Below are 17664 nucleotides of genomic sequence, written 5' to 3' on the forward strand. Positions count from 1 at the left end.
AGACAGGGAAATCTCTGGGGCCTAGTGGCCACCTGCCTAGTAAATCAATGATTGTCCAGAAAACCCTGGTGGCTCAGGCCTTTAATCCCAGCCCAGAGGCAGGTGGACCTCTGAGTTCAGGGCCAGCCTGGTGTATACAGTAAGCTCCAGGACAGCAGTGTCAGGGTTTACCAGCAGAAGGGAGGGTACCTTGGAGAACTGGAGTCAAGGAAACCACAAAAATCACACCATGCAGCAGGCCTCATGCAAGAGATTTGTTGGGGGGAGGGACAGGGAATGCAGAGGCTGCCTCTGAGAGAGGAGAGTGGAAGGCAGGCATTGAAGGCACTGGCTTCTTCTAAAGGGGTAGAGCACATGTGCATAGGAAGAAAATGCGGGTTTTGGCAGCTGGTGATGACATAGCTGCTGTCCCTAGGTTAAGGAAGGTGGGCTGGGAAGTGGGTTTTCCAACATTCCTCCCCCTTATTTATTATAAAAGGCGAAGAAATCTTTAGTAGTAACTGATGAGTCAGGAATAGGGACACTGCTCTTTAGACCACTTCCTGTTGTCTGGTGCATCAATATTTTCAGGGCACTTGATCCTCGTTGTCGGAACATATTTAGTAGTCATGAGTCTCCAGCACTAGGGGTTGCTAGTCCACTAACAGTAACTGATTAATTGTTTGATTTGGGGTTTTAAAACATTTGTTGTTGGAGGGGCTGGAGAGATGGCTCAGCAGTTAAGAGCACCAACCACTCTTCCAGAGGTCATGAGTTCAATTCCCAGCAACCACATGGTGGCTCAAAACCATCTATGATGGGATCCGATGCCCTCTTCTGGCCTGCAGGTGTACATGCAGGCAGAGTACTGTATACATAATAAATAAATAAATAAATAAATAATATTTTAAAAATTTGTTGTTGGAGAAACGTAGAGAAGAAATTGATAAAAGCAGGGTACAAATAGTAAGACCATAAAAACGAGAAGGGGGTTCAGGAAGGAAAGCATCCACTTCCATATGGGGTTCTCAGAGGCCAAGGGGCTAAAAGCATTGAGTTGCTCCTTCCATGTTTAGAAGTCTAAAGTTGGGTTTTGATTTGTACTGTACCCAGCTGATTGACACAGAAACAGCATTCCTCTGGGAGAACAAGGCAATGGCCACCGTTTGCAGCTGTTGGTTGTGGAGCACTACTTTGGCCAAGGAGTCAATTCATCCATGGAGGGTGAGTATAGTTTGGGACACTGCTGGAACTCCTGGATGGACTGGGAGAAAAACTGATAATACAAGGTCAGGGAAGTGGTTAGTCCCACTGTCCTGGTGGCGACCGCCACACTCATTGCTGCAACAGCCAGAAGAGGCAAGATTTGACCTGCCATTTTATAATGTGGGGCAGCTGTTGAGTCCACAAGGAGAACCAGCAGGGGCTGTGTGCCATGGAGCACTCCCAAGGTGAAGAAGAGAAGCACTAGTGAGGAAATTCCTGACCAGCTAGCAGGTGGGTGAAGGCCGACCTGAGTACCACGAAGAATTGAGGTGTTCTGGGTGGTAGGCACTGGGAGGAGGTGAGCTGTCAAGAACTAAGGTTTTGTTACAATCTCAGAAACTTAACTAATTTACAAAATATGTCCCAGATGCCTTAAAACAGTTTGCCATGCCAAAAGGGCAATAAGATAAAAGGTAGGGAGTTCTGGAGAGAGGACATGGGGCAGTTGCTCAATTGTGAGGTAAGGATATTGCCAAGATTCTGCTCAAGGCTGTAAGCACAGTTGTGAGCTGGTACCAGGAGCCACAGCATCCAGCATCCCTAAAGTAGCCAGGTTAGGTGATGTCATGAACATCTAGGCTTTTGTCAGAACCTGAGGCAGGAGATAAAGTGATGGATGTGTGTACTCAGGAGAGGAGACGTTAAAGAGGTTATGACTTGGGAGGAATGTTGAATCAACTCCTCTACCTCCCCTATCTCCAGGTGTTGAGTAATTCAGGAAATATTTTCTCTTGGTTTTACTCATGCTTTAAAGGTACCAGGTGTTGAGGAAATGGTGGAGCTATTCAGCAACACCCATTTCCCAGCTGGGACCCCATGGCTCCATCATGTGGAGGTAAAGGGCTCATTTTGTCCCTAGTGGAGGGAATCAGAATGAGGAAGGACATGTGACAGGTGGCATTGCTAAGAGCAGTGTGGGCGTCCTCCATGTGTCTCTGTCCTCTCTTTACAGAAGTCTTAGGCCTGCTCATAGAGGAAGTTGTCAAAGAGGTCAATGAATGAAGAAGGAGGGATGGATAGAGAGGTGAGGAGAGTTGTCCTTGGCTCCTAATAGCCTACGATGATCAATTTCCTAACCATATTTGGAAGGCCTGTTTGTTACGAGTGAGCGTTTCCTGAACCTTGAGCCTCCACATGTAAGAGTTACTCTGGACAGACACAGACAAGAGGGTGAGGAGGAAAGGCCATGTCCAATCCAGTAGAGTCCATCATGGCTGCCGAAGTGAAGCGTCATTCTTCAGGAACTGGAGACAACGTGGTTGATCTCAGCGTCCTCTGAAGCTTCAGGCAGCAGGCCCTGTTGGGGCTGATCTGGAGGCAGGGATCTTGAGGTGGAGTAAAGGGCTTGAGGTGGGATGGGTGAATCCAGTAGGGAGACCCTCAAGCTTAGCAGCTGTGTGGGTTACAAGAATTACTTTGGAGGGGCGCTGCCATTTGGGATAAAGGGGTGAGGGACATTGGTCTGCAGGGGAGAGAAGGACCTGATCCCCGGTGCTGATTGGGAATGGACAGGAGTTAGTGTGCGGCTGGGGTAGGTAGTGGTCAGTAAAGTTCCATAGGAGGGAGCAGAGATGGCAGAGTAAGGAGGTGAGTAGGTGATCAGGGAAAGACAAGGGTTTGGGTGAAAGACAGGGTCAGAACCAACCATGCAGACAGGAGCTCAAATGGCAAGATGGAAAGAGGTCACTTGGGGTGAGCCCTTAGCCTGAGAAGGGCCAGAGGTAGGAGTTTTACCCAGTCAAGGTGAGGTCCTGGTGACAGTTCAACAGGCTGGTTTTTGTGTTTGTTTGTTTGTTTTTTGAGACTTGGCTGCCCTGGACTTACTTTATAGACCAGGATGGCCTCGAACTCACAGATACCCGCCTGCCTCTACCCCTCCCCCAGGTCAGAGCAGGGGCAGGTCTGTGACACCTCTTACCAGTTGGGATTTAGGGGCCCACTGGGATCAAAAGGGTCCCAACCCCTTTTCCAAGCACATTAGAATGGCGAACTGGCTAACTGGGCGTGGGGAGGAATTCAGCCTCACCCAGCAGTGCCCCATAAGGAGGGGATCCAGGAACGTAAGAAGCAAGCTATGCCTAGGAATGAGAAAATCTCCTCTGTGGTAGAGGGGACCAGGAGGGATTGGATTAGGGTTTTCTATCCAACTTAATGGCTTTGTGGGTTGGGATCATATTTAGTTCCAAGCCGGTGGTCTAAGGGATGGACAGTTGCCCCTCAGACGGTGTATTGGCTGGTTTTGCCTGTCAAGTTGACCCAAGTTACAGTCTTCAGAGAGGAAGGAGCCTCAGTTGATGAAACCATGAGATCCAGCTGTAAGGCATTTTCTCAATCAGTGATTGATGGGGGAGGGCCCCGCCCATGGTAGGTGGTGCCCTCCCTGGGCAGATGGTCCTTGGTTTTATAAGATAGCAGGATGGGCAAGCCACAGTAAGCAAGCCAGTGAGCAGCACCCACCATGGTTTCTTCATCAGCTCCTGCCTCCCGGTTCCTGCCCTGTTTGCGTTCCTGTCTTGAATCCTTCACTATAATGAACTACAATATGGAAGTGTAAGCCAAACAAACCCTTTTCTCCCCAACTTGCTTTTTGATCATGGTGTTTTCTTGCAGTTATAGAAACCCAAACAAAGATAGATAGTGAGACTCTGTAGCTCTAGCTGGATAAGAAATTTCAAAGAGCAGAGGTGTCAGTCTGGCTAATCTGTAGGGACGCACTAGAGAGGAGAAGGTCGTCTATGTGCTGTGTAAATTTAGACTGGGGAGAGGCAAAGAGACTACATCAGGTAGGTGTGGGTCGTCCCGGGACCCCTGGGGTAGGACAGTCCTGGCGAGTTAAGTAGACATGTGGGTGTTGGGGGTCAGGGTCAGCACAGGTGAAAGCAAAAAAATTTTATGACTCAGTGCCAAGGGGGATAGAGAAGACGGTGTCCTTGAGGTCCAGTAGGTTGGGTGGCCAGAGGAAGGAAGAGGGGCGCTTCTGGTGACCCTGGGGTCAGGGGAATGGGGGAAGCAAAGGAAATAGAAGCTCCCACTTTGGCTAGAAGATCCCTTCCCAGTAACGGGGCCCAACAGGTTGGCACCACCAGGAAAGCAAGAGTGAGAGGGACACCCCTGAAAATGCAGTTGAGTGGTGGCACCTGGCAATGTTGGTAAGGCTGGCTGTCCCCTTGTGCCCTCCATAGGGGAATGAGGAGAAGTGCGTCCTCAAAACTCCATTGGGATCCAGTCAGTGGCCCTGGTACCCAGGAAGAAGGAGGTGGGTTGTCCCGATACCATAACGACTACCCAGGACCCCTTGTCAGGAATGACAGTGGTCAGGCCAAGGCAGCCCAGGCCCCTTTAGTCACCCACAGGCAGCCTAAGACATCTTCTGGAGAGAGATCTGGGTCTCGTGTCCCCACATTGCAAGGGGCTGGGGGGGAGTCAACAGCCCACTGTTTTTCTTAATTTTTAAAAAACTTTTTATTAATTCTTTGTGAATTCCACATTATGTACTCCAATCCCAGTCATCCCCCATCCCTTTGTATCTGCCTTCTACGCTTGCAACTTCCCCTGGCAGTCGCACGCAACTTTATTCTCCCTGTCGTTTGTGTTTGTAACCGGACTGATTTTACCTGTTGTGTTTGACCGACTCAAGACTATGGGACAGACAGAGACTACTCCCTTGACTGTAGTGACGGACCATTGAACTAAAGTAAGAAGTAAGGCTCATAACCTACCCCTGTCAGTTAAAAAGAAAAAATTAATCACTTTTTGCTCAGCAGATTGGCCCTCTTTTGGGGTCGGCTGGCCAGCCACAGGAAGTTTTGACTTACCTACAACCATGTCTGTGAGGTGGATTGTTTTTTGACATCGGGTCCGCAGGAAGCTCAGACCAAATTCTGTACAAAGTTGTCTGAAAAGATCTCATTATGAACTCTTCGTCATGGGTCCGCCCATTTTTTTTTTTTTTTACATAATCCTGTTCTCCAAGTCCTTGCCTTACAGGGGTGAAAACTGAAACCTAAAAAAACCACCAAAACCAGTTCTACAAGAAGACTCCACACTGCTGACCACCGGCTGGTGTCCCTGGGTGACTCAGTACCTGAACAGCCAGAGGTGGTCAAGGGGACGCACTATGATGTCATGGCGGGGGGGTGGGGGGTGGGGGGTGGTGCTCGGAAGACACTCAGTCCCCTGTTGGGAAGACAAGAGTCTCTATCTAGAGCTTGCTTGGTAACCCAGCTTGCAAGAGGGTGCATTTCCATGTTGGCTGGCCACTTTACCTGGTGGCCAGCTCTCAGTTTTTTCCTTTTTCTTGTTTTGGTAGCAGATCAGCTTTCTGTTTGCTACCTGGCTCTAGACGTGATTCCAAGCCACCAGCTGACTCTACCAGCAGCTATCTCTTGGCCGCTATCCTAGTTTTTCTAGCCCAGTTTTTCTCTTGGTAACTAACTGAATGGGTCTGTATGTATTTGTATGCTGTTCTGTGTTTGGTCCTTGTAAAAATTTTGACTGATAAAATGAAACAGACCCTGGACTTAGTTCCAGTTCACGTTAAAAAGTTAGATTTGCATTTCCCTGACGACTAACGAGGCTGAGCATTTCTTTAAGTGTTTCTCAGCCATTTGATATTCCTCTGTTGAGAATTCTCTGTTTAGTTCCAAGCCCCATTTCTCAATTGGGTTCTTTGGTTTGGTGGTGCAACCAGAGGAAGGATAGCAGGTTACCAAGAAGAGACTTGATACCCTATGAGCATATACAGGGGGAGGAGGTCCCCCTCAGGAACAGTCATAGGGGAGGGGAATAAGGGGAAAATGGGAGGGAGGGAAGAATGGGAGGATACAAGGGATGGGATAACCATTGAGATGTAAAAAGAATAAATTAATAATAATAATAAAAAAGAAAGCACCAAAAAAAAAGTTAGAGCCAGCGCACACAATTTGTCAATGGACCCTCATTCACCCTCAAGTTTGTCTGGGAGACTGGGCAGGTTGCTCCCATGGTGTGGCGAAATGCCAATGTCTCGCTACCTGAGAGCATCAGGAAGTCTGATTTGTGCTTTTTTTGTTTTTTGTTTATTTTTTGTTTGTTTGTTTGTTTCTGTGTGAGTTTTGTGACTAAAAATCTTTTGTCAGACATCCAGACCTGGTCTGGTGAGTTTGGTTTCTGGCAGAACCTAACGAAGTCCGTTGGCTCTCGGGACAGTCTGTCATTCTAAATTTTGGTTTTTCTCTCTTGCCTTGCCGTACCAGTTTATTTCTGTTTGTGTGGTCCTTTTGCATTTCCGTTTGCTTGTAACGGTCGCAGTTCCAGAAACGATCCAGGTTTCAGGTGCAATTCTGGCCAATGCTTTCCACTACCTGCTTAAAGCCTCACAACTTAAGCCTGGTCCCCCCCCACCCCCCCCACACTTCTTCCTGGAATACTTGGCTGTTGCTGAGTCTTGGAGAAAAAAACCTGTCCCAAACATAAAAGGCCCCCTGGGGACCCCTGCCGCTAACACAGGGGCTATTTAATCCATTGCTGAATTGAAACGCGTGAGAGCTCAGCCAACAGTGGCACACCCTGTTCCACACCCCCCACTCCCTGCGACCCCCCCTGCCCTCCTCCTGCCCCCCCCCCGCCCCCCCCGCGCGCCCCTTGCTGTGGCAGGGCTTTTGGGTGGCTGCTATTCGGCCTTGGTAAAAGTTTTTTTTTTCTAGCTTACAGTCTGGTCACAAGCCTGGCCCTCCAACTGTGGTTTGTCTGCCTATCTTAAGATGTATTAATGTATATGACCACTATATGTTTGATTTTCAATGTATAAATTTATTATATTCTGCACACCTTACTAATGGTTAACAAAAAATTCTTTAACATCTGTAACAAAAAGGTTAACTTAAACTTTTAAGTTAAAGTTAAAGCCATTCTAAACAACAAATGACATAAACATAATGGTCTCTAAAGGTACTTTTAAATTAAAGTTTCTATGTAATCATTGTCTTGTACTTAAAACTAGACTTATAAAAATAAAATTTAAAACAATATTTTTTAATAATGTATTAAAACTATATCTCCAGGATATATAGCTTAAGCTTATACTGTGAACTCTTATCTAAAGATTTATAATTTGCTTATTAAATGTAATGTTTAAAATTTAAGTTCAAATGCTTGCTTAGAACATATATATGTGTATATATGTTTGTAACACAAATGTTTTTAAATAACAACCATGTAAACCAAATGATCTGTTGCCTGCCATGTAATTCCACCATTTTGAGATAGCCACATGGATACGGCAACAATTTTAGAGCCACTTGGGCCTAATGAGCTCTCTGCTTGTTATAAAGGTTAATTCCGGTTAACAGACTGCTGTATTGCAGACTGTAAAAATGGGTAATTCTAAAAGATACTTTTAAGTTAAAAAATATTAATTTTAGAGCTATTCAATCATTTACTCTGTTAAAATTTGAGTTTCGTCTTCTAAATTTAGTTTCGTCTTCTAAAATGGTTATTATGTTCTACTTTCACTTTAAAAAAGATAAAAGTCACTGTCTTAAAATATGTTTGCCTTTATTTTCTGAATATGGCTGTGTTTTTAATTGCCCACCACAGCCTCTAATATCACGTGGCTGGCCGCCATGTTGATTCAGTGATAAAATGGCTGGGAGACCCCTTGCCATAGCCTCTCCGCCATCTTGGCTAAGGGCAGTCACATGGCTGGGAGCCAGTTTAATTATGGGAGACTCGAGCCTCTCTGCTTAAGGCTGCCAACCACATTCAGTTGCCCTGCTCAACACCAAGAACAATCTCTGTCCTTTAAGACAGCCTTTGCTGTTCAGTCTTAATAATAAAATGTGACAGAATCAACAAGATTGCCAGTCTATCAATATCTATGATTAAAAGTTTTGCTTGGATATTAGTTCAGAAATATATTTAAAGTTGTACTAATAACTGATACAATTTATGGTCAGCTATATCAGTGAATCAGTTGCCTGACAGTTAAAAAAACAATTCCAAGAAAATGATGTCTCACTCGGTAGGTGGAGTAAATGCTTTTTGGTTGCTCAAATCTGTATACAGCATATTATTTACAACAGGCAACTAAAAACAAATAAGGATTCAGCTTAGCTACTCTGGCTCTCAAGCTTATCAGAGAGCTGCTGCATATGACATTTAACATGTGTAAATTTATTATGAAAACAGAGATTCCCAGATCATAATGGTAGTTGCCAGGGTCTCAGAAGACTTGGACACAAACTGAATTGTGGTTTCTGGCCACAGAACAAAACTACTCCCAACGTCTGCTATGGATCAGCCTAACTATGGACAAACTAGACACCCAGAGAGTCATTGTCTCATGTTGCAGAACACAAGGTGAGGTCAATCTCTTCTGTGTTCTTTTTCCACAGAAACAGCCTCTCATCCTCTGTGCCTGATGCAAGACTGTCTCTGCCCATCATGCCATGCTGCCACAAGAGACACCTGGGACACTGTCTATTTACTGGGACATGACTTAACTAGTCATCTCTGTCATTTTAATTGATACATAAATTCATCTAGGCTACAACTTATCCTTCTTGGGTCTCTGATTACATCTGGTAGCTAAGCTAATGGTAGCTTGACAGCTAGAGTGCAGTTAGATCTACCATTAATTAAAAAATGTTCAAGCAAAATAAAATAAAATAAAATAAAATAAAATAAAATAAATGTTCATGCTTTTACTGGATTTCAAAGACACAACCTTACTCCAGCTGTCTTATAGACAGAATTTTTACTTCAGTCCCGAGTTTATATTTGTCTCAGTAGGTTTTTCGCCTGGCTCACAGACTCCATCCAGAACTGCTAAAATCTGGACCTGCTGGAAGCCGATGTAAACCAGTCCTACAGAGATGACTACTCCCTGTCTCTTCAACTGGATCCACTATACAGATACTTTTGATAAGCTCCCCATTAACTTTTGACTAGCTTTTCAGCCTTTTTAGGCCCCGATAATGATAACAGCACCCCTAATGTCAACAGAAAAAGTTACAAAAAAGAGTGACTCTGCCCATTTTCCCACTATACAGGCTAAGATGCTAAGCCAAAGACAATTCTCTGACATGAAAAACAAATGACTATATAAAAAAAAGGTTGAACACCATACTAAAAAAAATTTTTTTTCAAAAAGACCCTGATTGGGTCTTCAATAAACCCATCAGAAGGGGGGGGATTGTAGGGACCAAATCAACACAATTTTGTGTTCAGGGCCTGAGCACCTGACACCCCCCCCCCCCCAAATTTCCAGGGAGAGCCACAAACACAGAACTAGCAACTGTTCCTAGGAGCTTGCACCTGGGGCCAACCAATCAGAGCTACAGGTCACAGTGACCAGAACAAACAAAAAATTCCCTCCTGTGATCTGGCCCTGGTCCCCTGGCTTAGCTCTGGTCTAGCAGCAAATCAACTTAAAGGTCACCCTATTATCCAATCACGTTTGTACTAATCGCTGTTGCTGAAGTCTGCTTCTGTAAAGGGCATAACAACCCACAGCTTTTGCTGCTCAGGGTCTCCTCCTTCCCAAAGGCAGATTGACCCCATCATGATGGATCAATTAAAGCCTCTTATATTTACATCGATCTCGGACTCTGTCTTTCATAGGGACTTCCAGAAAAAGACTCTCCCGACACGAGACTTACATTATGTACCCACGCACAAGAACACATACACGTAAGCACGTACATGTGCACACACACACACACACACACACACACACACACACACACACACACGGAAACACATGCATACACAAATACACTAAGACTTGGGGGAGTCAGGTTAGAGAAAGGGTTTCTCTGTGTAACCTTGGGTTCCCTGGAACTCACTCTGTAGAGAAGGCTGGCCTCGGACTCGGAGATTCACCTGCTTCTGCCTCTTAAGAGCTGGGATTAAAGGCTTGCACCACCACCCTGACACTAAGACATCTGTATTGAAGAAAGTCTGGAGGGCAGGAAGGGAAAGTGGTGGGCATGCCCGGCAGGTGGTGCTGCTGGAAGGAGCTCTCCTTGTCACAGACCTAAGCACTGTAGCCTCTTGCGCCCCCCCCCCCCCAACCACAAACTGGGCTGGTCCTGTCACCTTGTTGGGAGAGGTGGAGAAACCCCCACCCTCCCGTGGGCAGTGGAAAGGCAACAGCTGCATTCACCTCAGGGCTTCCATCCTTCCTGGTTCCCTTGCTGCTGTGGTCCCGCCTTCCCACCTTCCCTACCATAAAGAGCCCGGACCCTGGAGCTGTGAGCCTGCAGAAACCTTATTGCCTTCCACTGCCTTTCTCCGGGATTTTGCCACAGCATCCAGAATTTTAACTAAGACAGTGATTCTCAACCTAGGCGTCTTTACCCCTTTGGGTGTGGAATGACTCTTTCCCAAAGGTTGCATATCAGATATTTTCACATCATGATTCCTAATAGTAGTAGAACTACATTTATGAAGTAGTAACCAAAAAATTTTATAGTTTGAGGTTACCTCAACATGAGGAACTGTGTTAAAGGGTCCTAGTTTTAGGAAGGTTGCGAACGACTGATCTAAACCTTCTACACAACCCCCCTCCTTTTTTTCTGAGACAGGGTTTCTCTGTATAGCCTTGGCTGTGCTGGGCTTGCTTTGTAGACCAGGCTGGCCTTGAACTCATAACCTGCCTCTGCCTCCCGAGTGCTGGGACTAAAAGCATGTGCCACCAGGCGTGGCTCACAGCCCTTCTTAAGAATCAGGCCTCAAAAGCTCATATGTTGAAAATGTCCTGGCCAGCGAGAGAGCTCAGCAGGTAAAGACAGCCGCCACCAAGCTTGACAGCCTGAGTTCGATCCCCAGGACCTGCTTGATGGGAGGAGAGGACCACGCACATGCTGTGGCATGTGTGCACTAGTATGCCACACACACAAACACAGACATAAGATGTTTCTTCTAATGGCTGGGCTACCTGAAGGTGGTGACACATTTCTCATCTCAGGACACTGAGGCAGGAGGATGAGGCATTGTTCCAGGCCACCCTGGGCCTGTCAAGGTTTGGTGCTGATTGCATTCCATTGTGGGGTCCTGGGGAGGCAACTGGATCCCATAGACTCAGAGCTTCTCCAACCCAGCCATTGTCAGTCACAGCTTAATGGACTGTGGGGGTGGCAGGGGGAGCGGGGACTAGTTGGAAGAAAAGGTTATTAAGGGAGGGGAGCCCTTGTAGTGAACTGTCTGTCCCCAGTGTCTGTCTGTCCTCACTCCTCCCCACCTGCCCCTCTCTGGTCTGTCTGTCCCTCTCCCCTGTGCCCTCCCTCTCCCCCTCCCCTTCCTGACAGCTCCTCCCCTCTACCACCACCTCTCTCCCTTTCCTGACAGTCATTAAATTGAGCAATTCTCACCACAGGCTTCAACCCTGAGGTCTCACCCTCCCATGAGACTAAAAAGAACCAGGACCAAACCAGAAACCATGGGCTGGACCTCTCAAATCCCAAGTCAAAAGATACCTTCCCTCTTTTTAATTTTTTTTCAATTTAAATATTCATTCACTTTAACATCCTAATTAAAGCCCCCTCCCTTCTCCCCCTCTCTCAGTCTCTCCCTCTCTCTTTCTTCCTCCTCCCCTAATCCTCAGATAAGGGGAGCCCCCCCACAACCCACACCAGCACATCAAGTCACATCAGGACTGAAGGCATCTGCCCCTGTGGCCTGGCCCTAGCAGAGGGACCTTCCCTCTCTTTAAGTTGACCTCCTCCGGTATTTCATCAAGGCCGTGGGAACCTGACTAACACAACTCCTTAAAGCTTGTCAGTTGACTTGCCCTCCTGACACCACACTTAAGAAAACCTTAAGTAGCACAATCGAAGAGGCAGTTGCTGTCTGACTTCCATGCGCAGCCCCATTGCTGGGAACTCACCAGGACCTGTGCGGCAGTTTGGTAATTCTCAGCTACAGTACACTTCCTAAATGTTTAGTGTATTTTATCAAATGTATATTATACCTCAATCTTTTTTTTTTTTTAACACCAGGCTGGACTCAAACTTATGATCGTCCCGCCTCAGCTTTCTAAGAGTTGAGGTGACAATAAAATGTGTGGTTTATCATGCCCAGCTAATATGTTTTTTTTTTCTCTGTTTTTTGTTTTGCTTTGTTTTTTTGAGACAGGGTTTCTCTGTTACACAGAACCCTGGCTGCCCTGGACTCTCTTTGTAGACCAGGATGGCCTTTAACTCACAGAGATCAGCCTGTCTTTGCCTCCCAAGTGCTGGGACTAAAGGCATGTGCCACCGCATGCCAACTGGCTTCCTTTGGTTTTTTTGAGACAGGGTTTCTCTGTGTAGCCCTGGCTGTCCTGGACTCACTCTGTAGAACAGGCTGGCTTCAAACTCATGGAGATCTGCCTACCTCTGCCTTAAGAGTGCTGGGATTAAAAGTGTGAGTCACCATTGCCCAGTGTTAAATGATTTCTTTTATTATTGTTGTTGCTGTTATTATTATTATTATTATTATTATTATTATTATTATTATTATTAATTCTAATTACTTCTCAATTTTTATCCCCTCATTTGTATCTTCCCATTCCCACCCTCCCTCCCTTTTTTGCCCTATTCCTCTCCCATAGACCTCTGACAGAACAGGACCTCCTCCACCATATGACTACAGCCTATCAGGTCTCATGTGAATAGCCTGCTTCCCCTTCCTCTGTGTGTGGCTGGGCCTCCCCACCAAGGGGAAGTGAACAAATTGGGGGCATCAGAGTTCATGTCAGAGGCAGTCCTGTCTCTCCCCACAGGCATAGAGAATGAGCTGTCCATTGGCTAGATCTGAACAAGGTGTCTAGGTTTAGTGCATGCATTGTCCTTGGTTAAATACTTTCTTAAACACATATTTTACGTGTAAGAGGTAGTCGGCTTGTGGTGTGTGTGTGTGTGTGTATGTGTGTGTGTGTGTGTGTGTGTGTGTGTGTGTGTGTGTGTGTGTGTACTCAGGCTGACCCACCCAGGCTGTGAATTTCCAGGGCTTCGTCTGTCTCCATCTCCCATCTCCTGGCAGGGACTCTGGGATTACAGATTTAAAAAAGTACATATCCATTGGGCTGGAGAGATGGCTCATTGGTTAAGAGCACCGCCTGTTCTTCCAAAGGTCCTGAGTTCAATTCCCAGCAACCACATGGTGGTTCACAACCATCCATAATGTGTTCTAACGCCCTCTACTGGTGTGCAATGCAAAAGGAAGGAAATTCTCATCCCCATCCTGGCTCCAGAACCTTCCCTCCTTAAAGGACGTTGTTCTGGTGATCTGTGGAAGGCAGGAACAGGAGATGAAGTCAAGATACTCACTGCATAGCAGCCATGAAGGCAATTTCCTGCACTACCCTTCAGAGACACACCCTCAGTACAGTGAGGTCACCCGCGATGCACCTCATCCCCCCCCCCCCCCCCCGCCCTCATCCCATCCCCCCCCAACTCCACACCCCACTCCCTTGCGCGCGCGCGTGCACACACACACACACACACACACACACACACACACACACACTACCCCCTTCCTTTTTTTTTTTTTTTTTTTGTTAGTTAAGTTTGTTCTTTCACAATTGCACACAGGTGCATGGACTCCTCCTCTAGCACATCCCACTCTGGCCCGCATTCCTCCTTCCTCCCTACAAATCTCCCCTTTTCCACATTCCTGCTGTTTGGTTCTGCTTTGTGGCCCATGAGTTTAACCAGGACCGTCTGTGTGAGCGGTTGGCAGCCGTCCATTCACACCTGGTGGCTTCACTGTCCTAGGACACAACCAAGGTCAACGCTTGCCCTTCCCCGACTGTCTTAGCTGGGGCTTCTTTTGCTGCGAAGAGACACCATGACCATGGCAACTCTTAAAAAGGGCAACATTTGATTGGGGCTGGCTTAGAGCTCAGAGGGTTAGTCCGTTCTTGTCATGGTGGGAGGCATGGCAGCGTGCAGGCAGCCATGGTGCTGGAGACGGAGCTGAGAGCTCTGCATCTTGATCCACAGGCAGCAGGGAGAGCCTGTGACACACACTGACTGGATTTGAGCTTAGCACGCCTGTAATCCCAGCACTCGGGAGGCAGAGGCAGGCAGATGGATGTGAGTTCGAGGCCAGCCTGGTCTACAAAGTGAGTCCAGGACAGGCAGGGCTACACAGAGAAACCCGGGTGGGGGGGGAGGGGGAGGGAGCTCTGTCTGGAGCATGGTGACTCTGTCACTGTGGGTGGTGCAGTGGTTGCAGAGACTCCTGACCTTGGGGACCGTGACAGAGAGCTGTCCCTGTTTGTGAAAACATAAGGAGATGAACCCAGAGACGTGTGTGGAAGATGCCAGAGCTTCTGTAAGGACTTGATGGACGTAGCAGACATGTTGGAGAAGACTGCTGAGTGCTTCTCAGAAGGAGATGACGCTGAGGACCACAAGCTTACTCTGGAAAGAGTCTTCCAAGGCCTTGTCCCCTTTAGAAGCAAAGCTAAAAAGCATGTTTGCCAAGCATGGCCTAGAAAAAATGGCAGCCATTGGTGACAAATAGGACCCTCAGGAGCATGAACTCATCTGGCACATGCCAGCCAACCGTGGCATTAGTTTGGCAGGATGGCTACAAACTTCATGGCCGCTCCCTTAGACTTGTGTGACTGGAAGTGGCAGTGGAGTCTCGGAGAAGGCTATGAACAGGCCACCAGGAACTAAATTTCTCCCCGAGTGCAGGCACCTATGTCCCCTTTATCTACTAAGCTGGCTTGTGTTGTCCGCGAGGTCCTTCCTGAGCTCTGCTTTGGACTTAGTCCTATTGGCTTTATCCCCACAGTGCCTTATTGGGTTGAAGTGACCTGTTTTGGCCTCATCAGGAGCCCTGCCACTAGTCATTAGAACAACGTGATGAGTGTCCTATGGCTTTCCTCAAAATTTTTGCAAAAATAACTTAAATTGGTTCTCTGATGACTGAATCCAAAATCTTCTTAATTGTGTTTTCATCTAATTACCGGAGACTCCTGTGCCCTGGGGCGGGGCCAGTGATGATGTTTTCCCACATCCCTCCACCTGTTCCAGGTCCATCCGACATCTGCAGGATGCATCTGGCACTGATGGGAAGGGTGAGGACCCCCTCCTCAACTCTGTCCCCGCCCCGCTTTCTCTCTGACCTCAGGGGCCAGGGCCCAGTGTCTACATGACTGTGTTCTTGTCTTCCTCCTCTGTCCCCTCAGTCATCCCCACTCCGCCCCTGCGCGCGCGCGCGCGCACACACACACACACACACACACACACACACACACACACACACACTTCAATTGCTCTTGCTACTTTTCCCCCTATTGCCCTGGAACCGCCCTCCCAGGCCCTGTCCTCGTCACCATTGCCCTCCCCTCCTGCCACATTTAAGGAACCCCCTGACCCCACTCTGTGCCCACCCACAGTGGCTGTGAACCTGGCCAAGCTGAAGCTGTTTCGACATTACTACATCATGGTAGGAGTGCAGCTTCCCTCACGCCTGAGTCCCTGCCCGCTGCCCTCTGCCCCTGACCCCCAGCCTTGACCCGTCCTCTGTCCCTGTGCCTATACCCCCCCCCCACCCCGTGCCCCCAGGTCATCTGCTATATATATTTCACGCGCGTCATCGCCATCCTGCTTCGAGTGGCGGTGCCCTTCCAATGGCAGTGGCTGTGTCAGGTGAGCGGGCAGGGTTCCCAGTAGCCTGTGGGGCAGGAGTGTTGGTGGCCAGGGAGTCCCACCTGACCCCGTGCCCTGGCCCCCAGCTCTTGGTGGAAAGTTCCACGCTGGCCTTCTTCGTGCTCACCGGCTACAAGTTCCAGCCGGCTGGGGACAACCCATACCTGCAGCTGCCACAGGAGGATGAGGAGGACGTACAGATGGAACAAGTGTGAGCAGAGCTGTGGGGTGTGTGGTGGGCAGGAAGGGGCCGGAAGGGCCAGGACCAAGGTGTCTTTGGAGTTGGGCCAGACTGAAGAAGTTAAGGAGTACACAGCACCGGGGCAACAGGGAAGAATGGGGCGAAGGCCTAGGCTGCCTGCTTCTGGGGGGTGAGGCTAGGCAGGATTGTGGGTGGGTGGGGCCAAAGGGGACTAAAGGTGGGTGGGGGGGGGTGGTGGCTCCATCACTGGTCCATGTGGTGGCTGGAGATGGCCTAAGTGGGGTGTACGTGGCTCTGAAGCGGGCTGAGGAGGAGGAGGGATAGGATCTGGGCGATCCACAGAGATGTGTGGGCAGTTTGGAGGGTGCGCAGGTCTGGAGTCACTGTAGGAGAGGATGGGCTGTGGCACCCATCCTGCAGGCCCTCAGAGGCAAGCTGGGCCAGGACTGTGCAGCTCTGGAGTGGCGGGAGCCATGTTGATTTGACAGCAGGGTTGAGACTGGTGTACTGACCACTGAGCTAGATGGGAAAGGTGGAATGGGAGTGGGCGGGGCTGGAGCAGTTCATGGGTGGGGCCTGCTGCCATTCAGCCCCTAGACCCTGCTTCTGCTGTGTACCCTCTCCCAGGATGACAGACTCTGGGTTTCGGGAAGGCCTGTCCAAAGTCAACAAGACAGCCAGTGGCCGGGAGCTGTTGTGACTTCCCTGTGCCCAGCCAGCCGCCCTCAGTCCTTCTGCATCCCGCCCCCCTACACTTGTCCCCAACTGTGCAGGGAGCCTGAGGGGACCATGCTGATGAGGCACCCAGGATTCGGGTGCCCAAGGAACCTTTCAGAAATGATGCCCTTTGCCCAGCATCGCAGACCCCTCCTTACCAGGGGACACTTCAGCCTCTTGCAGTACAATAAGGACCAGGCTCTCTTTTTATTTCTTATATTTCCCGACTTTAAGGGTTTTGAGTGCCTAAAGCAAGCTGCATTTGTGATCTCAAATCCTGAATCCTCAGGTGGTGGCACATTTTTCTGTCATCCTATTTCTCTGGAGAGCCTGGGCCTCCTGAAACCTTGATCAGTAAACCAATAAAAATAAAGAGAAAACAGAATTCGCAGTGAGGGGAAGACATCAGCTGAGCTGACGCTGCACTGGGCCCTGTGCTGCTGGGGACCGCATGACCAAGTCCTCCCTCTGTCCCTTAAGTGTCCGTCAAGTCACCAGACCCAGGATGAGGGTCACACAAGGGGAAGAGCAGCCACAGAAGTCTGGAAGATAAACAGAATGATGAAGATGAACGAACACACGTCCTCTGAAGATGTGTGCTTGGTGTGCTTGGATCAGGACCTGAGCACAGCTTCCAAAACCTCCATAAAGAGCTGAGTGTGCTTATAATCCCAGCCCCGGGAAAGTGCAGGGGGCAGATCCTTAGGCCTGGCCACCCAGCCCGCCTAGCCTACTTCATTCAGCCCTTGAAATACCCTATCTCAAGCTAAGGTGGGTGGCACTGGTGGAACAGGAGGCAAGGCTGACCTGAGGCTGTCACACCTCCAGACACACAGTCAGTTTCAGGAGTGTGGGTTAATGGATGACTTACAA

At 48.5% G+C, this 17664-nt stretch overlaps 1 protein-coding gene and 1 long non-coding RNA gene across 2 annotated transcripts; one reads left to right on the top strand and one right to left on the bottom strand.

Annotated features, from left to right (window-relative positions):
• Positions 1-3396: 3396 nt before the first annotated feature.
• Positions 3397-17176, top strand: LOC311605905 (protein GPR108-like; the record flags this gene model as incomplete). The annotated part of the gene is made up of 6 exons (XM_084796742.1): positions 3397-3442; positions 15254-15298; positions 15620-15669; positions 15789-15872; positions 15959-16083; positions 16702-17176. 6 exons carry the CDS (start codon positions 3397-3399, stop codon positions 16772-16774), a joined length of 423 nt encoding a protein of 140 aa, XP_084652868.1. The 3' UTR covers positions 16775-17176.
• LOC311605236 lies at positions 13113-14245 on the bottom strand. The gene is made up of 2 exons (XR_014781848.1): positions 13711-14245; positions 13113-13586 (listed from the first exon to the last, which is right to left on the bottom strand). It is a non-coding gene; the product is annotated as an uncharacterized lncRNA (long non-coding RNA).
• Positions 17177-17664: the final 488 nt, after the last annotated feature.

This window comes from Acomys minous (assembly GCF_964271855.1).
Source record: "Acomys minous genome assembly, chromosome: 9".
NCBI lineage: Eukaryota > Metazoa > Chordata > Mammalia > Rodentia > Muridae > Acomys > Acomys minous.